Below are 20,057 nucleotides of genomic sequence, written 5' to 3' on the forward strand. Positions count from 1 at the left end.
AAGAAGAAAGGAAAAAAAAAGGGAAAAGGAAAAGGGAAGAAAGAAAAGAGAGAGAGATTGGAAGAAGAGAAAAGGAAGAAATGGGAGGGAGAGAAAGGAGAGAGAGGGGGAAGGGCGTGTCGGCGCCGGTCGCGGCGGCGACCGCGGCCGGTCGGCCACGCGCGCGCGGGGGTTCGCGCGCGGCACGAGGAGCGCCGGCGCAATTTGCGGCAGCGGTCGCGGCCGGTCGGCCACGCGCGCGGTATTCGCGCGAGGAGAGAAAGAACGGGAAGGGAGTCGCGTCTGCGTTAATCACGGCGGACGGTCGCGCGTGGGCGGGCGATGCGGAACGGAACAGCACTCCGGTTAGGGTTAGGGTTTTGACGTCGAACCGTTTTTACGAATTTCTCTAGCGCATGATTTTATTAAGTGAATTTTCAGGGCGTCACACATGGACTGAAGAGGCAGAACGTGCCTTCCAAGAGATGAAGAAGTACCTCACCTCCTTGCCGGTCCTGGTCGCACCGGACCCAGGTGAGACACTGTTCCTTTATCTTGCAGCGATGGCCGAAGTGATCAGCATGGTGCTGGTCACTGAGAGGTCCGAGCATCTCCCGCAGGGGGCCCCCGTGGACCCTCCTGCAGGAGAGGGAGGTCCGGCCTCCATCTCTTCAACAACCGGCCCTACTTCGGAGGGTCCAGCCGGGTCCTGACCCGGGGAGACGCCAAGCAACCTGGGGTCCGATGGGTCCCCAGCTCAAGCAGAAGGATCCAGTCCGCCTGGCAGAGTCAGGACCGTTCAGAAGCCGGTCTACTATTTCAGCGAGGTCCTTCACGAGGCAAAGGCCAGGTATTCTGAGATGCATAAACTTCTTTATGCTATACTCGTTGCGTCCAGAAAACTCCGCCACTACTTCCAGGCCCACAAGATTGTGGTGGTTACCTCCTACCCATTGATAGCCATCCTCCACAATTCCAACGCCACGGGCAGCATCGCCAAGTGGGCAGCTGAGCTCGCTGGATTCCAACTCGACTTCCAGCCACGCCACGCCGTCAAGAGTCAGGTCCTTGCTGACTTCGTCACGGAATGGACACCATCGCCAAGCGTCCCTGGGGGTCCGGGTGATGGCTCGGACCCCCCACGTCTGGAAGTCAGGGCCCCGGTGTTCACCGGACCCCACTGGAAACTCTTCTTTGACGGGTCCGCCCGCAGCAAGAGGGCAGGGGCTGGCCTGGTCCTCATTGACCCACGTGACGAGCGGTTGAAGTACATGGTGCACCTCGATTTTGAGGCCACCAACAACATGGTGGAGTATGAGGCCTTAATCTTTGAACTCACGGCGGCTCTGTCCCTGGGGGTCCGGGAGCTCCTGGTCAAAGGAGACTCCCAACTCGTCATCAGGCAAGTCCGGGGGCAATGTTGCTGTAACAATCCCCAGCTCGCAGCCTACCTCATTCATTTGAAGAGGCTGGAGAAGGACTTCGATGTGCTGGGACTACAACATATTCCACGCGAAGGCAACTCAACAACTGATGCACTCTCCGCGAGCGCATCAACTCAGGCACCCGTGCCCGAGGGCGTCTTCCAGAGGAGTCTGCTGAAGTCTTCCGCCCAGCCTGCCGACCTGGGCGAAGGGGGTCGAACTAGCACCTCAAAGCTAGCGGTCCCGGCGGTGCTCCATCCGTGGAGCCCGCCAAGGGTTGTGTGCTACCTCGAGGGTCTCGAAGACCTCAGGGAGCCACGTCCAGTTTTTCAGGAAGGTCCCGATGCATGGATCTCTAAGGTCCGGGACTAACTGAAAGATAATTTTCTTCCTGAAGACCAAGCATCTGCTGAGCGTATTGTCCGGATGGCTAAGTGGTACACAGTGGTAGAAGGGGATCTCTACCGCCGTGGCGCCAACGGCATCCTCATGCGGTGCATCACCCGGGAAGAGGGCCGCGACTTGCTCGCGGAGATCCATGGAGGCGAGTGCGGAAGTCATTCCTCATCCCGCACGCTGGTCGGTAAAGCCTTCCGGCATGGCTTTTACTGGCCGACAGCGCTCCAGGATGCAGCTGAGTTGGTAAGGTCCTGCAAAGCGTGTCAGTTCCATGCAAAGCAGATACACACTCTAGCTCAGGCACTGCAGATGATTCCTCCCTCTTGGCCCTTTGCGGTATGGGGGTTGGATATCTTGGGACCTTTCCCTAGGGCCGTCGGCGGGTACCGGTACCTCTATGTCGCCATTGACAAATTCACCAAATGGCTGGAGGCAACCCCAGTGGTCAACATCACCAAGGCGTCAGCAACCGCTTTCCTCAAGTCAATCGTGTGCTGGTTCGGGGTCCCAAACCGAGTCATCATTGACAATGGGACTCAGTTCACCAGCCAATACTTTCAAGAGTACTGCAAGGACATTGGCATCCAGCTCTGTTTCGCTTCAGTAGCGCATCCCAGGAGCAATGGCCAAGTCGAGCGGGCTAACGCTGAGATCCTCAGAGGGCTCAAGATCCGGGCCTACTGCGATCTTGAGAAGCATGGCGTAAGATGGATTGATCTGCTTCCGAGCGTGCTGTGGGGAAACCGGACCACACCCAGCCGGGCAACAGGGGAAACCCCTTTCTTCTTGGTCTACGGGGCCGAAACGTGCCTTCCCCCGGAGATCACCATGGGCTCTCTACGAGTCCAGGCTTTTGATGAGGACTTGCAGGAATAGCAGCGTCGCCAAGACGTGGACCTCGTCGATGAGCGGAGATGGCGAGCAGCAGTCCGGAACGCATGGTACAACCAGGCGCTCCGGCGCTACCACCAACAGTTCATGCGTAGTAGGGAGCTCCGGGTTGGGGACCTAGTCTTAAGGCAAATCCTAAACTGAGAGGGGCTGCACAAGCTCTCCCCTAGCTGGGAGGGGCCCTTCAAGGTGACAAAGGTGTGCCGACCCAGATCACGTTTGGCTACGGAGGAAGACATGCAACTACCCAATCCATGGAACATTAAGCACCTCCGTAAGTTCTATCCCTAGGACCTAGTTGAGAGGAAAATTTTCCTTTGTAATTGGTAGCATCACCGTGTGGACCAGGGCGGTGGAGGTCCGCCCTCGTAAACTCAGCCCCTGGCGTACATCGCACAACTCTTCTGTACCAATTCATTAAGAAAAAATTTATTCTCAGTGTGTCCTTGAAGTCTATGCGATTCTATTTTTCTTTGCTTCTCGTTACGCTAACCCCCCACGTGGTTTTCCGCGTCTGTATCGTGCCCAAAGCCTTTCTTGAGTTGTTACGCTACGTCCCTGTCCCAGGACCTCTCTCTCGCAGGAGAAAAGGAACCGGACATGTGGGAACCGGCTTCAGGGAGACGTGCCCGCTCTTTGTTGGGGTCTAGGGTCGTGTAGCCGCTTAGCCTGGTTCCGTACCGTAAGCCTACACACCCTGCCCCCTAGGGCGAGTACCGTTGTACCTCGAACCATGTACCTGGGGGCCGGGACCCCTTTAATCCCCAAACCTAGACCCTGGCGCTTGGACCCGTTACGCAACTCAGGAGGCCTTCGCTGGCCAGACCGGGACCTCGTGGGGACGTCTACTAAGCGTCAATCCTAAGTCGTGTGCAGGACCTCGGTTCTATGGCAGCTAGTTCTGACCTATCGCGACTACCTCCCAGGGGACCACGGGACCTCGGTGTGCTTGAGAACACTTTACAGATCGACAATCAGGAAAATAGCTAAATTTTTTGCAAAAAGTAAACGCACGAAATACTTAAATACATTACTGATAATGTACACGGAATTACATTACACCACATCACAAAGTTGCATTACAAAAACAATAACAAAAATGCTAATCCTATTGCCCTGGTGGTCCAGTGGCGTCGGGACGACGTCGTATGCGGGACACCACCATGTCGGCCGCCTCCTGCACACCCTCCTTCGCGGCGGCCGCCGTCGCCCGGATGGGGCCAACCAGGACGGGAGTTAGTTGGATGGCGAGGTCATGGCTTCGGAAGCCGGTAAGAATGTACTCAGCCGTCCCCCGGGCAACTGCTCTCCCTTCTGTCTCCAGAAGGTCGAGCATGCCGGACTCCAGGCCTTGTAGCCTCTCGGCGGTGGAGTCCAGCACCTGGAGGGCGACGCCAAGTGAAGAAGGAGTCTCCGCCACCCAGATGGGGTTTGCTCCGAGAGCTCCCAGGGAGGAGTTCACCTCACCGGCCCATCTTACGATCCAGCCGATGCTGGCGCTCCGCTCCGCCTGGAACTCCTCCACCTTCGCCTCCCTCTCCTGGAGGGCCGCCTCACGCTCCCGAAGCCTCCGGGTCTCGGCCGCCAATTCCTTCTCCACGGCCGCCTCTCGCTCCTGGAGCTCCTCAAGCCGGGCCACCTCCTCTGCTTCGCGGGCGGCAAGCCTTTCTTCCCTCTTTGCCGCGGCTGCCGCCAGTTCTGCAAGTGTGGCCTCCTGCGCCGCGGTCATCTCCACCAACCTCTTGGCCTGGTCGGCCAACTCCAGGGAGGTCTTCTCCCGCTCCGCCGCCGCATGCACCCTCGTCTCCACCAGGAGCTCCCGCTCGAGGGCATGCGCCTCCCGCCGTGCGGCCGCTCTCTCCTATTGGGCCGCTGCTGCCTCTTGGTTGAGAGCTTGCTGTAACTGCTCTTGCAGGAGCTCGCGCTCTTGCACGAGCTTGGCGCGCTCATCGGCGTAGCGGGCGGTGACGGACTTGATGCGGTCCCCCAGGCGTTGCTCCCAGTCGAGGAGCCGGTGGCGCTCCGCCTCCAGCTTCTCCCACTCCCGCCGGATCCCTGCCTCCAGTTCGTCATGAACCCGCAGGCTTTTGGCAAAAAGGCAAGGGAGCGGGACCTCCGCTGAACTTGGAAGAAGACGCCTCCCCAGCACCACCTCCGGCTCCTCCTCCTGCGCAGGTGGAGTGGTGGTGCTGGCGACTTCTGTGGCCTCCGGCGCCGCCACCCCCGGCGCCGCCGCTGCCTCTGGCGTCGTCGCCTCCTCCGGCGCTGCCGCCGCCGCCTCGGCTGCTGCTACTGGTTCAGCTGGAGGAGGCTCCAGCTCGGCGTCCGGTACTGCTGCTGCTTCAGGCGCCTCGGTCGATGCAGCAGGTCCGGCGGCCTCCTCCTCCGGGATGGGCTCAGGCCTTGGGGGTGTGGCGGCCTCTGGTTCCGGACCACTGGGTCTGGCTGCTGCTGGTACTGGCTGGGGGCCGGACCCCCCAGCTGAGGCGGCTCCGACGGACGTGCTTGTGGCGTCCGAAGTGAGGGACCTGTCAGATCATGAACAAGGTTAGGGCCCCAAGGAACAAATTGGGATAACTAGAAATTCCAGGGAGGTACCACTTACTCAAAATCGAACCACTCCCAACTGCCCCACACTTTTGGGGGGACCACCTTCTCTGCCGAAGGCCCACCGGACCTTTGGCGGATGTCCCCGGCCGTTGGCGATTCTGGCGGCGGGGGTGGGGTTTGCGGCCTTAGCTCCGACGGTGGTGGTGGCGTCGCTGGCCGCCGCATCGACGGTGGCTATGGAGGAGTCTGCTGCCTCGGAGAAGGCCGCCGCTCCTCCTCCGGTCTCCTCTCCGGCTACTGGCGCTATGGCGGAGGTGGTGGAGCTCCGCTCTGCCCCCCTGCCTCCACCGTCTTCTGGCGCTTGGGGGCCGGCTCCCCAACTAAGGAGCCGTCGCCACGCTGGAGCCTCCGGGACCTGCTCCCTTCTGCTTGGCTGCTCCGCGCGGGCGCCACCCCTGGGCGTCGTTGCTCCTTCGAGCCGGGGCGGCACCCGCATTGTCCTTGTGCCGGTGCCGGAGCACCGGCACCTTCTCCTTTCCTTTCCCGGTGGGGGCCGGACCTCCGGGTCTTGGCTCCCTGGGACCTTGGCTGGTACGCTGCTGGCGGTCCGATGTGGCGCCGGGGATGTGGAGCTCGCGATTGGGGTTGCCTCCTAGCTGCCGGACCGCCAGGCCGCCCTCATCCAGGGTCGGCATCGATGCTAGGACTGACGCCCGCAGTGCCTGGTCCTCGCACAGGGCCTTCACCCCGCTCGGGAGGACTAGGGACTCCGGACTGAATGCATCGCCTGTCATCCCCCGGATCGCGACCTCCAGCTCCGCCCTGGTGAAGTCGGCGCCGGGCCCACGCGCGATCCTGCAGCAGTCATTTAGCCCTGTGTACATGTAGGCCATCCGGGACCGCTGTTGCAGGGGAGCAATTCGCCGCTTCAAGAAGTTGCCCAGCACCATCATAGATGTCAGGCTGCCCCGTTGGAGATTCTTTACCCGATCAAGCACCGGGCCGAGCTCCTTCGGTATCGTCGGCTTGGCCTTCCAGGTGCTCTGGTCGCTCTGGGGTCTGTCGGTTGGCAGCTCCAGGCGATCGTGGGGGTCAGCCTTCGCAATGACCCAGCCTCACGCCAGTCCTCCCACTTGGAGCTGGAGAAGGCGCTGATGTACGAGCTCGCCATCCCGTGCCGGAGCTGGAAGTAGTACGCGCCGACCTCGCGCTTGCTCCTCCCAGTCCCGACCAGGGTATAGAAATGCTTGAAGATGGTGGTGCAGGGGCGCACCCCCACGAACATCTCCATGAAATGGGCGAAGACCACCACGAGGAGGATAGAGTGGGGGTGAGATGATGAAGTTGGAGGCCGAACTCCTCTAGGAGCAGAAGGAAGAAGGAGGAGAACGGAGAAACCAACCCGCACATGGCGTACGAGTTGAAGAGGATGAACTACCCCGGAGCAAGGTCGCGGAGGGGGATTTTGCCGGCCCTGATCTTCTTGGCGTTCTCCGGCGAGGTCCATCCCACCAGGCGGCGCACCAGGTCCAGTTGGGCCTGGGTCTGGAAGCGATGCGGGAAAGGAAGTGAAGACATGGCGATGGCGTTGAGATCGCTAAGGATGGATCGCAAGGGAGCAGGGAAGAGAAGGAAGCCGAGCGCAAGGAAGCTGATCATAAGGAAAGATGCGGAGACGAAGGGGCGCTACAGCGTTTGTTGATGGCAAGAGCGAAAAGGTAGCCGATTCGTTTGGTGCCTACCTTTTATGCAAAAGGTTGTCGCCCTCTTGCGCTCCGCGGTGACCGAGAAGAAGTCGAACGGTTGCCTGCATCAGGCCCTTTCCTCTCACACCTAATGACCGATGGGCCCGGGCCCGCCAGTCAAAGGCGTGGCCGCTGGAGGAAAGGGGGAAAGGCGGAATCCGAACCGCCCGAGCCGCAGGACGGGCTCGAATAAGACAAGAATCTGAACCGCCTGACGCGCACGGCGCGGGCACGAGACGGGCCCCTCGGGGATCCCGCTATGGGGGAAAGGACATCCATGCCCTTCCCCGGCGGGAACAAGCTGTCCACCCAGCGCAATGCTGGGATCTGGCCCCATCTGCGGGTTCATCCCTCACCCGAGGTGGGCTCGGGGCCTCTGTCGGTACATACGGACAGGAGTACCTCCTGCTAGGGTGTCCAGACTCTTAGCGTCTCACCATCTGTGATCTCCCCCTCGTCTTCTGGGTGACGTGGCGTACAGCCCGGCCTGACAGCTGGGATCGTGGTCTCCGGACCTTCCCCGTGCTCTTAAGGGTCCGGGGCCTCCACGTGCCCATGAAGGCAGGGGAGCTCTTGGGTAGCCCTCGCGGACCCGGACTCCCCAGGGAGGTCCGGGGCCGCCACGTGTGATGGCCAGACCATCACAGGCCAGACCGCTCCAACCGGCCTCGGGGGCCCGGACCCCCCTCCCCTGGGAAGGAGTCCGGTGCCGCCACGTGCCGCCCCTGCGGAGGGAGCGAGGCTGGCCCTGCCACGTGCCTGTGGCAGGAGGCCCTTCGCGGGTCTCCAGCCCACCTACCAGCATTTAATGCGGTAGTTGGGCCGGGCGCGCTCAAGTCAAAAAGCGTGGCCTGCCACTGACACACGGGGCAGGTAGGCTGACACCACGGTAAGCCCGCCTATTTCCAAGGCGGCGCGTCGTGTCACCGTTTACTGTGCGCGAGCGGCGTACAGTCCCGTCATGGCGCTGCGCGCGTGCGTGATGATGGCCTGAAATAGGAGAGCCGATGCGTGCGCTGCTACAGTGCGCGCGGAGGCAACGGTGCGGCGGGTCAGCACTGCCCCCTCGCTTGACAGATTCTCACCCAACAGTGGCGGCACGGCTCCACTGTTGGGTAACACTGACAGCGGTCACTGTGTGTGACGCCCTGAAAATTTACCGAGTTAACTCGCGCGCTAAAATGTTTCAATTAAAAACCACTCGAAACTCTAGCCCTAACCCCTTCTGACCGACACTAAATCTTATCGCCGTCCCATTCCGCGCTGCCCGGAAGCCTGCCGCCCGCGCGCGATCACCCACCGCGATTAGCGCCGGCGCGATTCCCTTCTCGCGCGGTGCGCGAATCCCGGGTGCGCGTGGCCGACCGGCCGCGGACGCCGCCGCGACCGGCGCCGACACGCCCCTTTCTCCTTCTCTCTCTCTCTCTCTCTCCTTTTTCTTTTTCTCTCTCTCCCATTTCTTTTCTTCTTTCCAATTTCTCTTTTCCTTCTTCTTTTTCCTTCTTCTTTTTCCTTCTTCTTCCTTCTTTCTCTTTCCCCTTCTCCCTTCTCCCTTTCTCTCCTCTTTCCCCTGCCGCGTGCCCGAACGCCGTCTCACCCCGGCCGCGCCACGACGCGCCCACGCGCAGCGCGAGGCCATGCGCCGCGCCGTGCGCCACGCCGTGCCCGCGCCCCGCTCTGGCCCGCGCTTCGCCGCGCCGCGCGCGCGCCCGGCCCCGCGACGCCGCGCCGCCCGCCGCCCGTCGCCAGCCGCCGCTGCCTTCCCTGCCGCACCTCGCACGCGTGCCCGCCACTGTGGTCGCACAGCACCTAACCCCCACGTACGGAGCTCGGCGCCCTCCCCGCCACGCCGCGTCGCGACGGCCGCAACCGGCCGAGCGCCATTGATGGCGCCCCGCACCGTCCGCCGGCCGCCACCGCCCCGTTCCCCTCCGCCTCATCGCCCACTCCCTCTATAAATACCCCCCAGCGCCGCACTCCACCACCACGACCACGACCACCACCGCCGCCCCTACCCTCTTCCCCCCTGTCCCTAGCGCCGCCGCCGCGCACACCACCACCGGCCGCCGCCCCTCACCGCGGTCCCGCTCCCTCACCGCGTCCCAAGTCAAGGTGAGACCGGGGATGGGACCCCCGCGCCTCCCTCTCCCTTTTCCCCCTCAGCCCCGAGCCGCCCCGGGCCCTAGGCCACCGGATTAGGCCGGCGCCGAGCTCCCCTCCCCTCTCCTCTGTTTCCTGTGAGGGGAGGAGGAAGAAGGTGGCCCCTTTTACGCAAAACCCCCTGGCCTCCCCTGTATTTCCCCAAAGAAAACTCCCCCTCTCTAGGAGCACCCCTATCCACCCATTCTTTGCAATACACGAACCTAGATACGCATGGCACCTTTTAGCATGTCCGAGTATTTTTTTAGGGTTCGCGAAAAGGTCGTTACCCCCTCCGGGTAATTGCAAGCGAGCCCCGGGACCCCTGTTTAGCCCCTGAAACCCCTTTACCTCATCATTTTATGCGCCAAACAACCTCCGATCGACCTGAAACTTTACCACTCCGTTTCTAGTAACCAAAAATATCACCCCTAACTCCGTAACCAAATTATTTCCGATTCAAGCCCAACGATAAAAGCTTTTTAGTTCTTTCGCCTGATTGTATGTCTGTTTGTTTGCGTCGTAGGACACGGAGTGGACGAAGAAGTTCCCGACTGTGACCAAGCAACCGAGGACCAGTTTTGCAACCCCGAACCCGAGGGACAGTGCTTCGATCAGGATCTCCCGCAAGGACTTGACGATGGCAAGTTCAATTCCGCCCTTTGATGCATGTTTCTGTCCTAGTTTTTATAAACACAACCCAGTGGCCTGTTTTATAAAATTGCATGGTTTTGCGTGATGAAAACATGGTAGGATAGCCACCCTTGTTTGAGATAGCCCTACTTTGACCACCTGATTTTGTAAAGAAAACGCGTGTGTGTGGGAAGGGATAAAATGTAGTTTTGAAAGATGAGTCAGACGGGGTGGATGGCGTTTCTGTGTGAATTGCCGTTGGTGTGCTCGTACCTGTGTGGTAGGGCAAGGAAGGGAGATATCCATCTTGTCACCCCTAAGGACCGAGTTGATGTGTCATCTCACCTAGCTTCCTGTCGTGCAAACCACTTGACCGTTGTATGGGCAGCGGCTTAGCATAAACCCCACTAGTTAGCCTGATAGTTATCAGGAGAGCTGAGAGCAACGGGTAATCAAGGTAAAGGGATAAGCTCTGTGTGACTTATGCCCCGGTTAAACCTCGGAGGTAGGTCGAATGACCCCTTGATGGATCCCGTGATGGCTAGTCAGGTCTAGCTAAGGTGGGTAATGGCTTTGATGGGATCCGCACCGGCACTAAGGTGTTCGTGCTGTGGTACCCCACCTGTGGGTAAAGTTGCACACCTCTGCAGAGTTGAAAATCTATTCGAATAGCCGTGCCCACGGTATTGGGCAAGTTATGGTGTGGCCACATAACTAGTGTTTCTCTTGGGAATGATTGGGCTGGGGGAGTTGTTTGGAAAGTGTCCGGCAGTTGTGCCGTGTGCTACGGCGGACGGGGAGTCCGGTATCGGTTTAAAACTTGGATCCTGTGTGGATCTACAGCACGTACTCCTTGGCACTTGAAAACTGGTTTTGAAAATGTTTTAAACGAACCTTTGCATGAAACCGAGTTTTTCCGCTAATGAACCATAACCTTATCCTTGGATTATCCTGTGCATTTAATCCTGTTATACCCCCCTCCGTGGGTGTGATTGGACTTGCTGAGTACGTTCGTACTCACCCCATTCTTACTTTTATAGTGGAAGATCCCGACTACATCCCCGAAGACGTCGAGTAGGGTTCCGTCCTGCACCCGGTCTTGCCTGTGGGTGAGGTCACCGTTGGAGCTCCGCATGGCGCAAGACTCTGATGATTCCCTTTTCGTAGTTAGTGTAGTAGTATGGGTTTTAGTTGTAATCCTCGCAATAGTGGCGCTTCACTGCCCATTACCGCGAAGAGTTGTACGGTGATGTACCATCTGATGTACTAAAAGTGTTATCAGCCTCCTGGGACTGATAAAGTAACACTTTTAAGTCTTCCCTGATGGGGGAACGCTTCACTGTGCTTGCAAGGCAGTGCACGACCGTATCCAGGCTGTGGATACGCACATTATCTTCCCAACCGTGAAGGCTACAGCGAGGAGCCGGAGATGGAGATCTCCATATCACATAGAGCAGGCTCCCGTTGGCCGGGCCCACCTGTCGGGGCCCCGCACAGTGTAAGCACCTCCCTTGAACTATAAAAGGGAGAGTGCACTCGTTAGGAGGGGGGACACACGAACACAAGTTCACGCTAAGGTCCATCCAGGCTAAGGTTCATAAGGTTCAGGTCGAGGTCACACAATCAATACAACACCAAAGTGGACGTAGGGTATTACGCTCCGGCGGCCCGAACCACTCTAAAATCCTCGTGTCCTTCCTGCGTTCCTCCGCTTACCGAACGAGCGCTCCTAAGTCTCCTCCAAACCCATCATTAACTAGGATTAGGCGGGTGCATTCTGCCACCCGGCTGGAGATTTGCTCCGACGGTATTAATTGTCCGGACTTTGATTGGGATTCCGATTGATTCGACCGAGTTCCGATTGATTTGTCCGGATCTGATTAGGATTACGATCAATTCACCAAAAAATTATTGTTTGCTTTACAAATAGTAGAGATTTAGTCTGATCCATGCACATCCCTACTCTTTGAATACATTGACTTGGGACGAGTGCTTCTAGTGGTTTGTGTTGTCGAATACGAGTAGTATTGACTTGTAGGCTCTTGTAGCATGGGTACCATTATAGGGAAAAATTTAGTTTACCCTCTCGAACTATCACAAAAATTCGATTTTCAACCTTTAACTACAAAACAAAATAACAAGAGTCATCCAACATTTTCTAAAAATATAACCTATCTGGTGTTGCTATACTTAAATCTTATTTATTCGAAAATAATAGGCATAATTACAAGTAAACAAATACTAGGAATATAAAAAAATTAGATTCGAATAACTGAAAAGTAGAGTGTCAATAGATAGGTTACATTTTTAGAAAAATGTTGGTATTCGCTTCATTTTTTAAATTTAAATAAATACTTATGAATTTTTTTAGTTAAACTTGAATATTTTTAATTTTTATAAAATGAAAATCCACCTCTGAAACCATTCGAAGGGTCAAATTTGTCAGGTTTCGACAATTGAATGACCTTCGTTATCCGGTTTTGTAGTTGAAGGTTGAAAATCGGACTTTTGTGATAGTTTAAAGGTGTAAACTGGACTTTTTCTTAATTGTACACAAATTTACTCTGCTATCACCCGACCAGTTACATTTCTGATTTGTTTGTCACCTGCACTTTTTGTTCTCCTGAGTTTGATCCACAGCACGGCAGCAGAGAAGCCGTGAAGCTTTGTTCAGGGTGAAGACGATATCTATATGGGAAACCCGATATGTTCGTAGTGGTGGAGCATATCATGAAACTCAACATACACTCTGTTTCATAATAGAAGGCGTATTTTTTCATTTTGGAAGATCCAACGCTTAGTCAAATTCTAAGTATATTAATGTGCAAAAGGTTATGCAACTAGAAAAATATTTTATAATGCTTTCACATTATATTGATTTTTTTGCGGGTACATTATATTGATTTTTTAGCTATAAACGATATGTATGTTGAGAAAACAACGGTCAACATCAAATTGGAAGATAAACCAAAATAAAATACATATTGTATTCTTAACCTTGGGAACAATGAGTAAAATTCGACGAACTATAAATATAATACCGTTCGTCTCAATTTTAAGTTACACTGTATTTGCTTCGCGCTCCAATAAATACGGCAAAATTAAAACTGATCAACCACTTACCATTCGAAGCTTCATATGCACTCCCTCCATCCGCTGTTGATCGTCGTACATGGGTTCGGTGCTGAGACCTAGGAAGAAACAAACTTCCACGATAATCCAATTAACCCCCCGTTAATTAGCACATCGTACTCCGGGATCTCGGACGACTTGTGTTGGAGATCAAAAAGAAACTACTCGAGTGTGGTGGATTACGAAGAGACACAGAGATTTACAACGGTAGAGGGAGAACGCAATTACCACATCACGTGTTATGAAGGTACCTAAGCACCCCTACCAAAGGTGGATGGGCAGAGTATCTCTCATATGTCACGGATCTTAAACTCCAGGTGAACGATTCACTTATACTTCAATCTCCGGGGTGGAGATAAATGGACAGCTCTTTGATGTGAATGATCATCGGTCTGATTGTTGAGAAGTGAGATGTGAAGCGTTGAGAGACTCCATCAGGAAACCTGAGAGAAAACTACACCTGAATAAAAAATATCCTGGGAACTGAGATACACAGTTGAAGGACAACTTCTTAAAATACTGACGAGGAAGGAATCTTCTCTTTTGCTCGTAGCTTCTACTACCTTGGAACCGGATGGAATCTGCTGTACCTGCCACTAGTCCGTTTGGCAAGTCGAACCAGTTGGTGGACCTGGTAAAACAGAGGTACATTAGACTTCTGCCACCTTAAGGAACGCGTGGCATAGGCGCTGAGATTTAAATCCATCCCGCACTCTACTTAGAGATGCGATCTGCGGGATTCGAACTCTGGTTGCCAGTCTCGCACTCACACGGGTTGACCAACCGAGCTGAGCCCTACTCCCACGGGTAAAACAGTTTGGCACTGCACCAGAAGTCTGACTTCCAACTCTTGACATATATTGACATGCTTAGCTTGCATATGCCACCACCATGAGTCCATGTATCCGCATCCACCTGGTATGATGAGAACAGTGTTCAATTATGAAATAAAATTACATCAATCGGTGAATTCATTTGTAGATTATCGCCACTTGCAATATAATAACTGTGGTAAATAGTCCATGGATGGCGTGTCTTCAATTTGGAAATCAAGGCCGTGGATGTCAAAGTGCCGCCTTGTTTTTTTTAAGAAAAAAACAGACTGAGTCGTCACCTTCGTAAATCTAGTTCAGTTAGGTGCAATCGTGACAGAAGGATGGAACAGTGACACATCAAACCAAAGCAACCTTCCCTACTTTTTCTTCTGTTATCTCTGTGGTGATTGGCACACAACCACCGCTCCTGATTCCGATACAAACAATAATGCTCTAGCTGCTGCTCAGAATGCACCTCCACACTCAAAAGCTACATGCCTTCATCTTCCCCCGTACGACTTTGAATGGGACTTCATTTTCTTTTATTTCTCTGCACGATGATTACGTAAATGGCTTCTGATTCCAAGTAGTGTAGAATAATTCCACTTGAAAACATGTAAGGCAATTAAACTGTGGAAAGTCGAGTGCTCAATTTTAAAATCAAGTTAGGTCGTCTCTTTTTGTAAGACAAAAAAAGTATTCAAAATTATTGAGTTGTTGCATCATCAAGAGTCACCAAAAAAAGTTCAAGATGGAGCCACATGTAATAACCAATATACCGAAAAGCTTAACTATTAATCGTCGAAATGTCACTCAAGTGATTTGGAGGCATTGGACGCAGACTTTTGGTCGGCCTAAGATTGGTGCTCTGATCATCTCTCCCAACTCCGGTGACTCTACTGGAGCTGGTTAGAGTTCAGGAGTGGTGGGTTTCGTCCCCAAAAGAGTTGGCAGGTTTAGAGGAAGGCTCCGAGGCGGCAGGCCTAGCTATCATGGGTGGCGCACGCTTGAAACTAAGAGTAAGATGAAATCTACTTTGATACCCGTATCTGGAGATACAATAACTATGTTGTTACGGCATCGACTACGGCTGCTGCGCTGACTACTGATGAAGTGACTGAGGTGGATCGTCCAAGAGCTCGTCGGCCCAACAGGAGGGTCATCGGCCAGAGTGGGCCCAACCCAAAAATAGTGGCGTGCGTGTGTAACCTGCCTGCGAGCAGGATGAGAGGAGACGACGTCATGTATGAACAAGCTACTCCTTCCCCAAGTTAATCTCATCCGAATTCTTGCTCCTCTACCTAAATTCCATTCTCTACTTCTATCCCCATTACCTTGCTGCTAACATATGTGCAACAAAGTGTTAAGTACGGTCAGAAAATACTAACAATACAATGCAACATTTATCACTTGTGTATACAAAGCAAACCTAACACAAATCTTTGTTCCAATTTGAAAGAGGTTAAGCCTCAAATTGTAACACCGTTTTCTCTCATGCTACATGCGTCATATTAATCGATGCTTGAATAAATTGGTACGGCGGTTGCAATTGCGGTGGACGGAACAACACGACAAATAAGATTAAAAAAAATGGAGGCCGTGAACTGTGTGCGCTGCACACTGAAGCGCAGCAAAAAACCTCGGTGGTAGGCGCAACATCCCCTTGGCTTTTTAGTCAACGATAATCCGAAACACATAAAGTGTGGCGGGAAGTTGGCGCCCAACTACCGTTCCGCCCCAGCCTATAAAAAACCCCGCGTCGCTCGCTGTGCAACCCCAACCCCACCGAGCCACCTCCTGATCCCCTCCTATTTCCAAGCTAGCAGACAAGAAGGCCATGGGCGTCTTCACGGTGACCAAGCTGTCCGAGGGCCCCGTGCGGCCGTCCGCCGCCACGCCGTCGGAGAAGCTGCCCCTGGCCTGGGTCGACCGGTACCCGACGCACCGCGGCCTCGTCGAGTCCGCGCACATCTACCGCAACGTCGCCGACATGCTGCTGCCCGCGCCGGCAGCGGTGCGAGATGCCGACGACGTTGGCGACGCTGCAGCCACGAAGAAGGCGGCGAAGGAGGTGGTGAACAGCAAGTCCCCGGCCGCGGTGGTGCGCGGCGCGCTGGCGGACGCGCTGGTGCACTACTACCCGTTCGCGGGGCGGATCGTGGAGGACGTCCCCGGGCGCCCCGCCGTGCTGTGCTCCGCCGAGGGCGTCTACTTCGTGGAGGCCGCCGCCAACTGCACCCTCGCAGACGTCAACTTCCTCGAGCGCCCGCTGCTGCTCGCCAAGGAGCAGCTTGTGCCGTGCCCGGTGCCGGAGCTCTGGCCCGTCGAGCCGCACAACTGCCTCGCCATGATACAGGTGCGCTACGGTGTTGGTGGATCTACTTGCTTGTCCGCTTTGCCCTGAACCATGCATGTTTCCTTCTGACCATAAAAAAAAAACATGTTTCTTCTCCAATCGTGTCGTCTTGCGTCTTGCCACGTTGGCTGATGAGACAAGAGAGAAGAAGCAGTTGGATCGGACCAAATGAAACACACAAAGACGGGGCTTAATACCGGGGTCTTTGTTATCTTTTCCACATGTACATATTAATAACATAGTACTTAGCTAGCTTTGAACAAAGCAAAACCTGACATGTTTGTTAGAAGTCAACAGTCAGATCTACATCAGGTGCAATAATCATTCTTTATTTTCCATTAATCTGAACTTTTATTTTTGAAGAACCATAAACTAATCTGAACTCTGAATTGGTACTAATAGAATATTACTAGTAACCTCGATTTGTGATGGACAAATACACACAGCATGAGTGAATTTTTTTTAATTATGTCGTGATGATGCTCAGGTCACGACCTTCACCTGCGGCGGCTTCGTGGTCGGCCTGCGCACCAACCACGCGGTGGCGGACGGCACGGGCGCGGCGCAGTTCCTGAACGCCGTCGGCGACCTCGCCCGCGGGCTGCCGGAGCCCCGCGTGAAGCCCGTCTGGGCCCGGGACCGCTTCCCCGACCCGGACATCAAGCCCGGCCCGCTCCCGGAGCTGCCGGTGCTGGCCCTCGAGTACATCGCATTCGACTTCCCGGCCGCCTACCTCACCAAGCTCAAGTCTCAGTACGCGGCGTCCACGGGCGGCAAGATCTGCTCGGCCTTCGACGTCGTCATCGCCAAGCTCTGGCAGTGCCGGACGCGGGCCACCGAAGCCGCGCCCGGCGCCGACGTCAGGCTCTGCTTCTTCGCCAGCTCCCGCCACGTGCTGAAGCTGGAGCCGGGGTACTACGGCAACGCCATCTTCCCCGTGAAGGTGTCGGCGCCGGCGGAGGTGGTGGCCGGGTCATCGGTGGTCGAGCTCGTCGGCATGGTGCGCGACGCAAAGCGGCGGATGGCCGAGGAGTGCCTGAGCTGGGCGGAGGGCCGCACCGGCGGGCGCGACCCGTTCCAGATGACCTTCAACTACGAGTCCGTGTACGTGTCGGACTGGAGCAAGCTCGGGTTCAACGACGTGGACTACGGCTACGGCACGCCCATGTCCGCCGGCCCGCTGGTGAACTGCGACCTCATCGCGTCGGCCATCGTCATGAGGGCGCCGGCGCCGCTCGCCGGAACGCGGCTGCTGGCCAGCTGCGTCACCAAGGAGCACGCCGACGACTTCGCACGCAGGATGCGGGAGGACCTCGTGTGATGATGCGCGCTTGCATATGCGCATGCGTGAAGGAACTCGGCCGCCGTACCGTATCACATCTACTATATGTATACCGATCTACGTGTCATCGATCAGAGCTAGTGGTGGGAGCTACATACGAAATGGGTATTGTGATCCTGTTTGGAGTCTGGACGATAACTACATTATTGTTGCGCTGGTTGTACAAAGTGTGTGCAAAAAAATTTCATGGAGTTGCGAGCGGTACCAGTGTTCACGACAAGAAAAACACTCCATAAAAGACGGTTACACCTTATATATATATCTGATTGGATGTATAGTCCATATCATATTATTCAGTATGGACGTGTGCTTATATATATAGTCATATGTACCCAATATGCGAAATAAATTATTATCAAGCTGAATAATATCAATGTCCACTGCACCACAGCCCCGGAATAGCGTCGCTAGTATAAGCAGCTACAGAGACGGAGAGTCCGTCGGTATAATGCTATACCAACGAACCCTAATTCTGAATTGCACACTATAGCTTGAATTGCATGGGCTCCTTGAGCCAAACGTGGCACAGTCGTGTGCGGTTGAACCTGTGCTTTCTGTTAATTTTAGCACAGTACACAGCCCTATTATTCTATGGCTTGTTAATTAAGATATAGCAATCAAATTGAATTCTGCGCCTTCCTACCGTTTTCATGCAGCTTTCGTTCGTCGCTTCATTGGCACAGCTTCACAGCGCAATGTCCTCCTCATAGAATTCTAATGCTGAAAACGAGCTCATAGACCTATCTATATCTGCATACTCGCGCTGCAAGCAGTAGTACGCTTATACATAGTAGTACACACTGGTGTCCTCTGATATGCCAATCGTGCACTTCAACGTGAAAACTATGCATGACAGCTCCTCGCTAGTCCTGCTCGCACCTTTGCTGATCACAGAAGGCACAAATTTAAGAAACTGGTGCAGCATCACATCAAACAGCAATGCAATAAACGGCTACACAGGAAACCACCACATTTCACTCATAGTACGGTCTATAAATTACTGTGTTAGTCGAAAACAAAAGAAAAAAGATCTACACCATTAGATTTTTGTGATCATCTTGCGGTCTGCACCAAACATTCCATGTCAAATAAAATTATTAAATAGCATAATTCGGAATAAAAAATAAACTAATTTAAGGAAAATTAGAACTCATGTCAAGTCCAGAAAATAAATAGCTACAAGAATTTAAAATAAGAAAAATACTTGTTGGGAAGCAAAATAACTAGTAAAGAGTCCATCTAATGTAAATACAAATATTAAATAGCTAAAATCAGAAATAACAATAACAAAAATTATTAAATACCATCCAACAAAATTATAAATACATCTAAATACAGCTAGTAAGTTAAATTGAGAACAAAATTAGTGACTTGATTTACATATAAACTTGGGGACAATAAATACTTAAAATAAGAGTCCAAGCAAAATAAAGTTTCTAGCAGCGGTGCATACTCCATCTGTCCCAAAAAAAACAAATCATTCTAGGATTAAAAAATTATCCCAAAAACAAGTCGTTTTACCCTATTTTGTAGGTGCCTATGCATGCAACAACCAATTAGTGTTAAATATGACTAATAAAATAGAGGCAAATAAGGTCATTTTATGTCCCTATTAATCTATCATGAATTTCCTAAAATGACTTATTTTTTAGGACGGAGGGAGTAGCTAGCACGGATGAGTGTTTTTCTTGAAGTGGTCGTGCATCTTGCAAGCTATGAAAGTACGTAGTTTCCATGATATACCTAGTCACCAATCTTAGGTTGCCAAAATCCTTATACTTTGTTCTCTATTAATGGTCAAGCTGTCAAGTAAGGCTAAAAAGTTATGAGTCATTAGAATAGAGTTAGTTATATTCTGGGATAGGGTAGCACCATGTTGACACTAACAGGTTGACCCACTAGTGTATGGTGCGCGCGTGTAGTGAGGTCGTGTTTCTTATTTCTTTCCAGGAGCTTAAGTGTGATCGTCTTTCGATCATCTCTCCATAGTCCTGTAGGCTATATATCTATGTATTCGAGCAGTTTTTGTCTACTCCGAGACATGGAGGCCGACAGGAACCGACGTGGATAGGTGGCAGTAGCAGTAGGGGGAGTCAGCTGCTACTAACAAGCATGTGGTTCATGTTGTCGCTCCATGTTACAATATATTCAATTGGATTTGGTATCCCGTTGCATGTATATAAAAAGAAAAGTAGAGATAAACCGCATGCAAGAAGCTCTGCTGCTAAGGACTCGTTGTTTGTATATGATTGCACGATGTATTAGTTGTCCTTTTTGCCTTGGCTCTGGAACTAATGTTAGTTTATGGCTTCGCATTGCATAGTGATGCATAACGTACGGCCTGGCTGGAAAGACATGCATCTCCGTTCAGTCGTCGGCATCTCTTTTTTTCTTGAAGTCAACACGTAGTAGAAAAGAGAGAGCACGTGCTGGATACCAAAGAGAACGCTAGCTGGTTGGTGTCGACATGGCCGTGACGGCCGTGCGTGCGTGCGTGGTCGTTTCATATTTGCGGCGCTTAAACAAAGAAGCTGCCGCCAGCGCGCGAGTAGTGCTCCTGTAACGTCCGCAATACCTGCATGCGACCAAAGAGATAGGGTTCGTCGCGCGTGACACCGGAATGAAGCCTAAACAACTCCTCTTCTCGATAGA

The 20,057-nt window shown here is 53.6% G+C and overlaps 2 protein-coding genes across 2 annotated transcripts; one reads left to right on the top strand and one right to left on the bottom strand.

The window, feature by feature from the left end:
- Positions 1-3,801: 3,801 nt before the first annotated feature.
- On the bottom strand, positions 3,802-6,821 carry LOC112890295 (translation initiation factor IF-2-like). Its single transcript, XM_025957209.1, has 4 exons — positions 6,682-6,821; positions 5,955-6,098; positions 4,667-5,221; positions 3,802-4,549 (listed from the first exon to the last, which is right to left on the bottom strand). Exons 1-4 carry the CDS (start codon positions 6,819-6,821, stop codon positions 3,802-3,804), a joined length of 1,587 nt encoding a protein of 528 aa, XP_025812994.1.
- Positions 6,822-15,464: 8,643 nt separating this feature from the next.
- LOC112888570 (acyl transferase 10-like) lies at positions 15,465-17,701 on the top strand. The gene is made up of 2 exons (XM_025954803.1): positions 15,465-16,063; positions 16,551-17,701. Exons 1-2 carry the CDS (start codon positions 15,545-15,547, stop codon positions 17,382-17,384), a joined length of 1,353 nt encoding a protein of 450 aa, XP_025810588.1. The 5' UTR covers positions 15,465-15,544; the 3' UTR covers positions 17,385-17,701.
- The last annotated feature ends 2,356 nt before the right edge of the window (positions 17,702-20,057 follow it).

Source organism: Panicum hallii, chromosome 4 (genome assembly GCF_002211085.1).
Source record: "Panicum hallii strain FIL2 chromosome 4, PHallii_v3.1, whole genome shotgun sequence".
Taxonomy (NCBI): Eukaryota; Viridiplantae; Streptophyta; class Magnoliopsida; order Poales; family Poaceae; genus Panicum; species Panicum hallii.

Coding starts and splice junctions, on each gene's coding strand:
- LOC112890295 (XM_025957209.1), bottom strand. CDS start 6,821: ATGTCTTCACTTCCTTTCCCGCATCGCTTCCAGACCCAGGCCCAACTG. Junction 6,099..6,681: donor CTCCGCGACCTTGCTCCGGG/GTAGTTCATCCT, acceptor TGACTGCTGCAG/GATCGCGCGTGGGCCCGGCG. Junction 4,550..4,666: donor CGCCTGGGGGACCGCATCAA/GTCCGTCACCGC, acceptor CCAATAGGAGAG/AGCGGCCGCACGGCGGGAGG.
- LOC112888570 (XM_025954803.1), top strand. CDS start 15,545: ATGGGCGTCTTCACGGTGACCAAGCTGTCCGAGGGCCCCGTGCGGCCG. Junction 16,064..16,550: donor ACTGCCTCGCCATGATACAG/GTGCGCTACGGT, acceptor GATGATGCTCAG/GTCACGACCTTCACCTGCGG.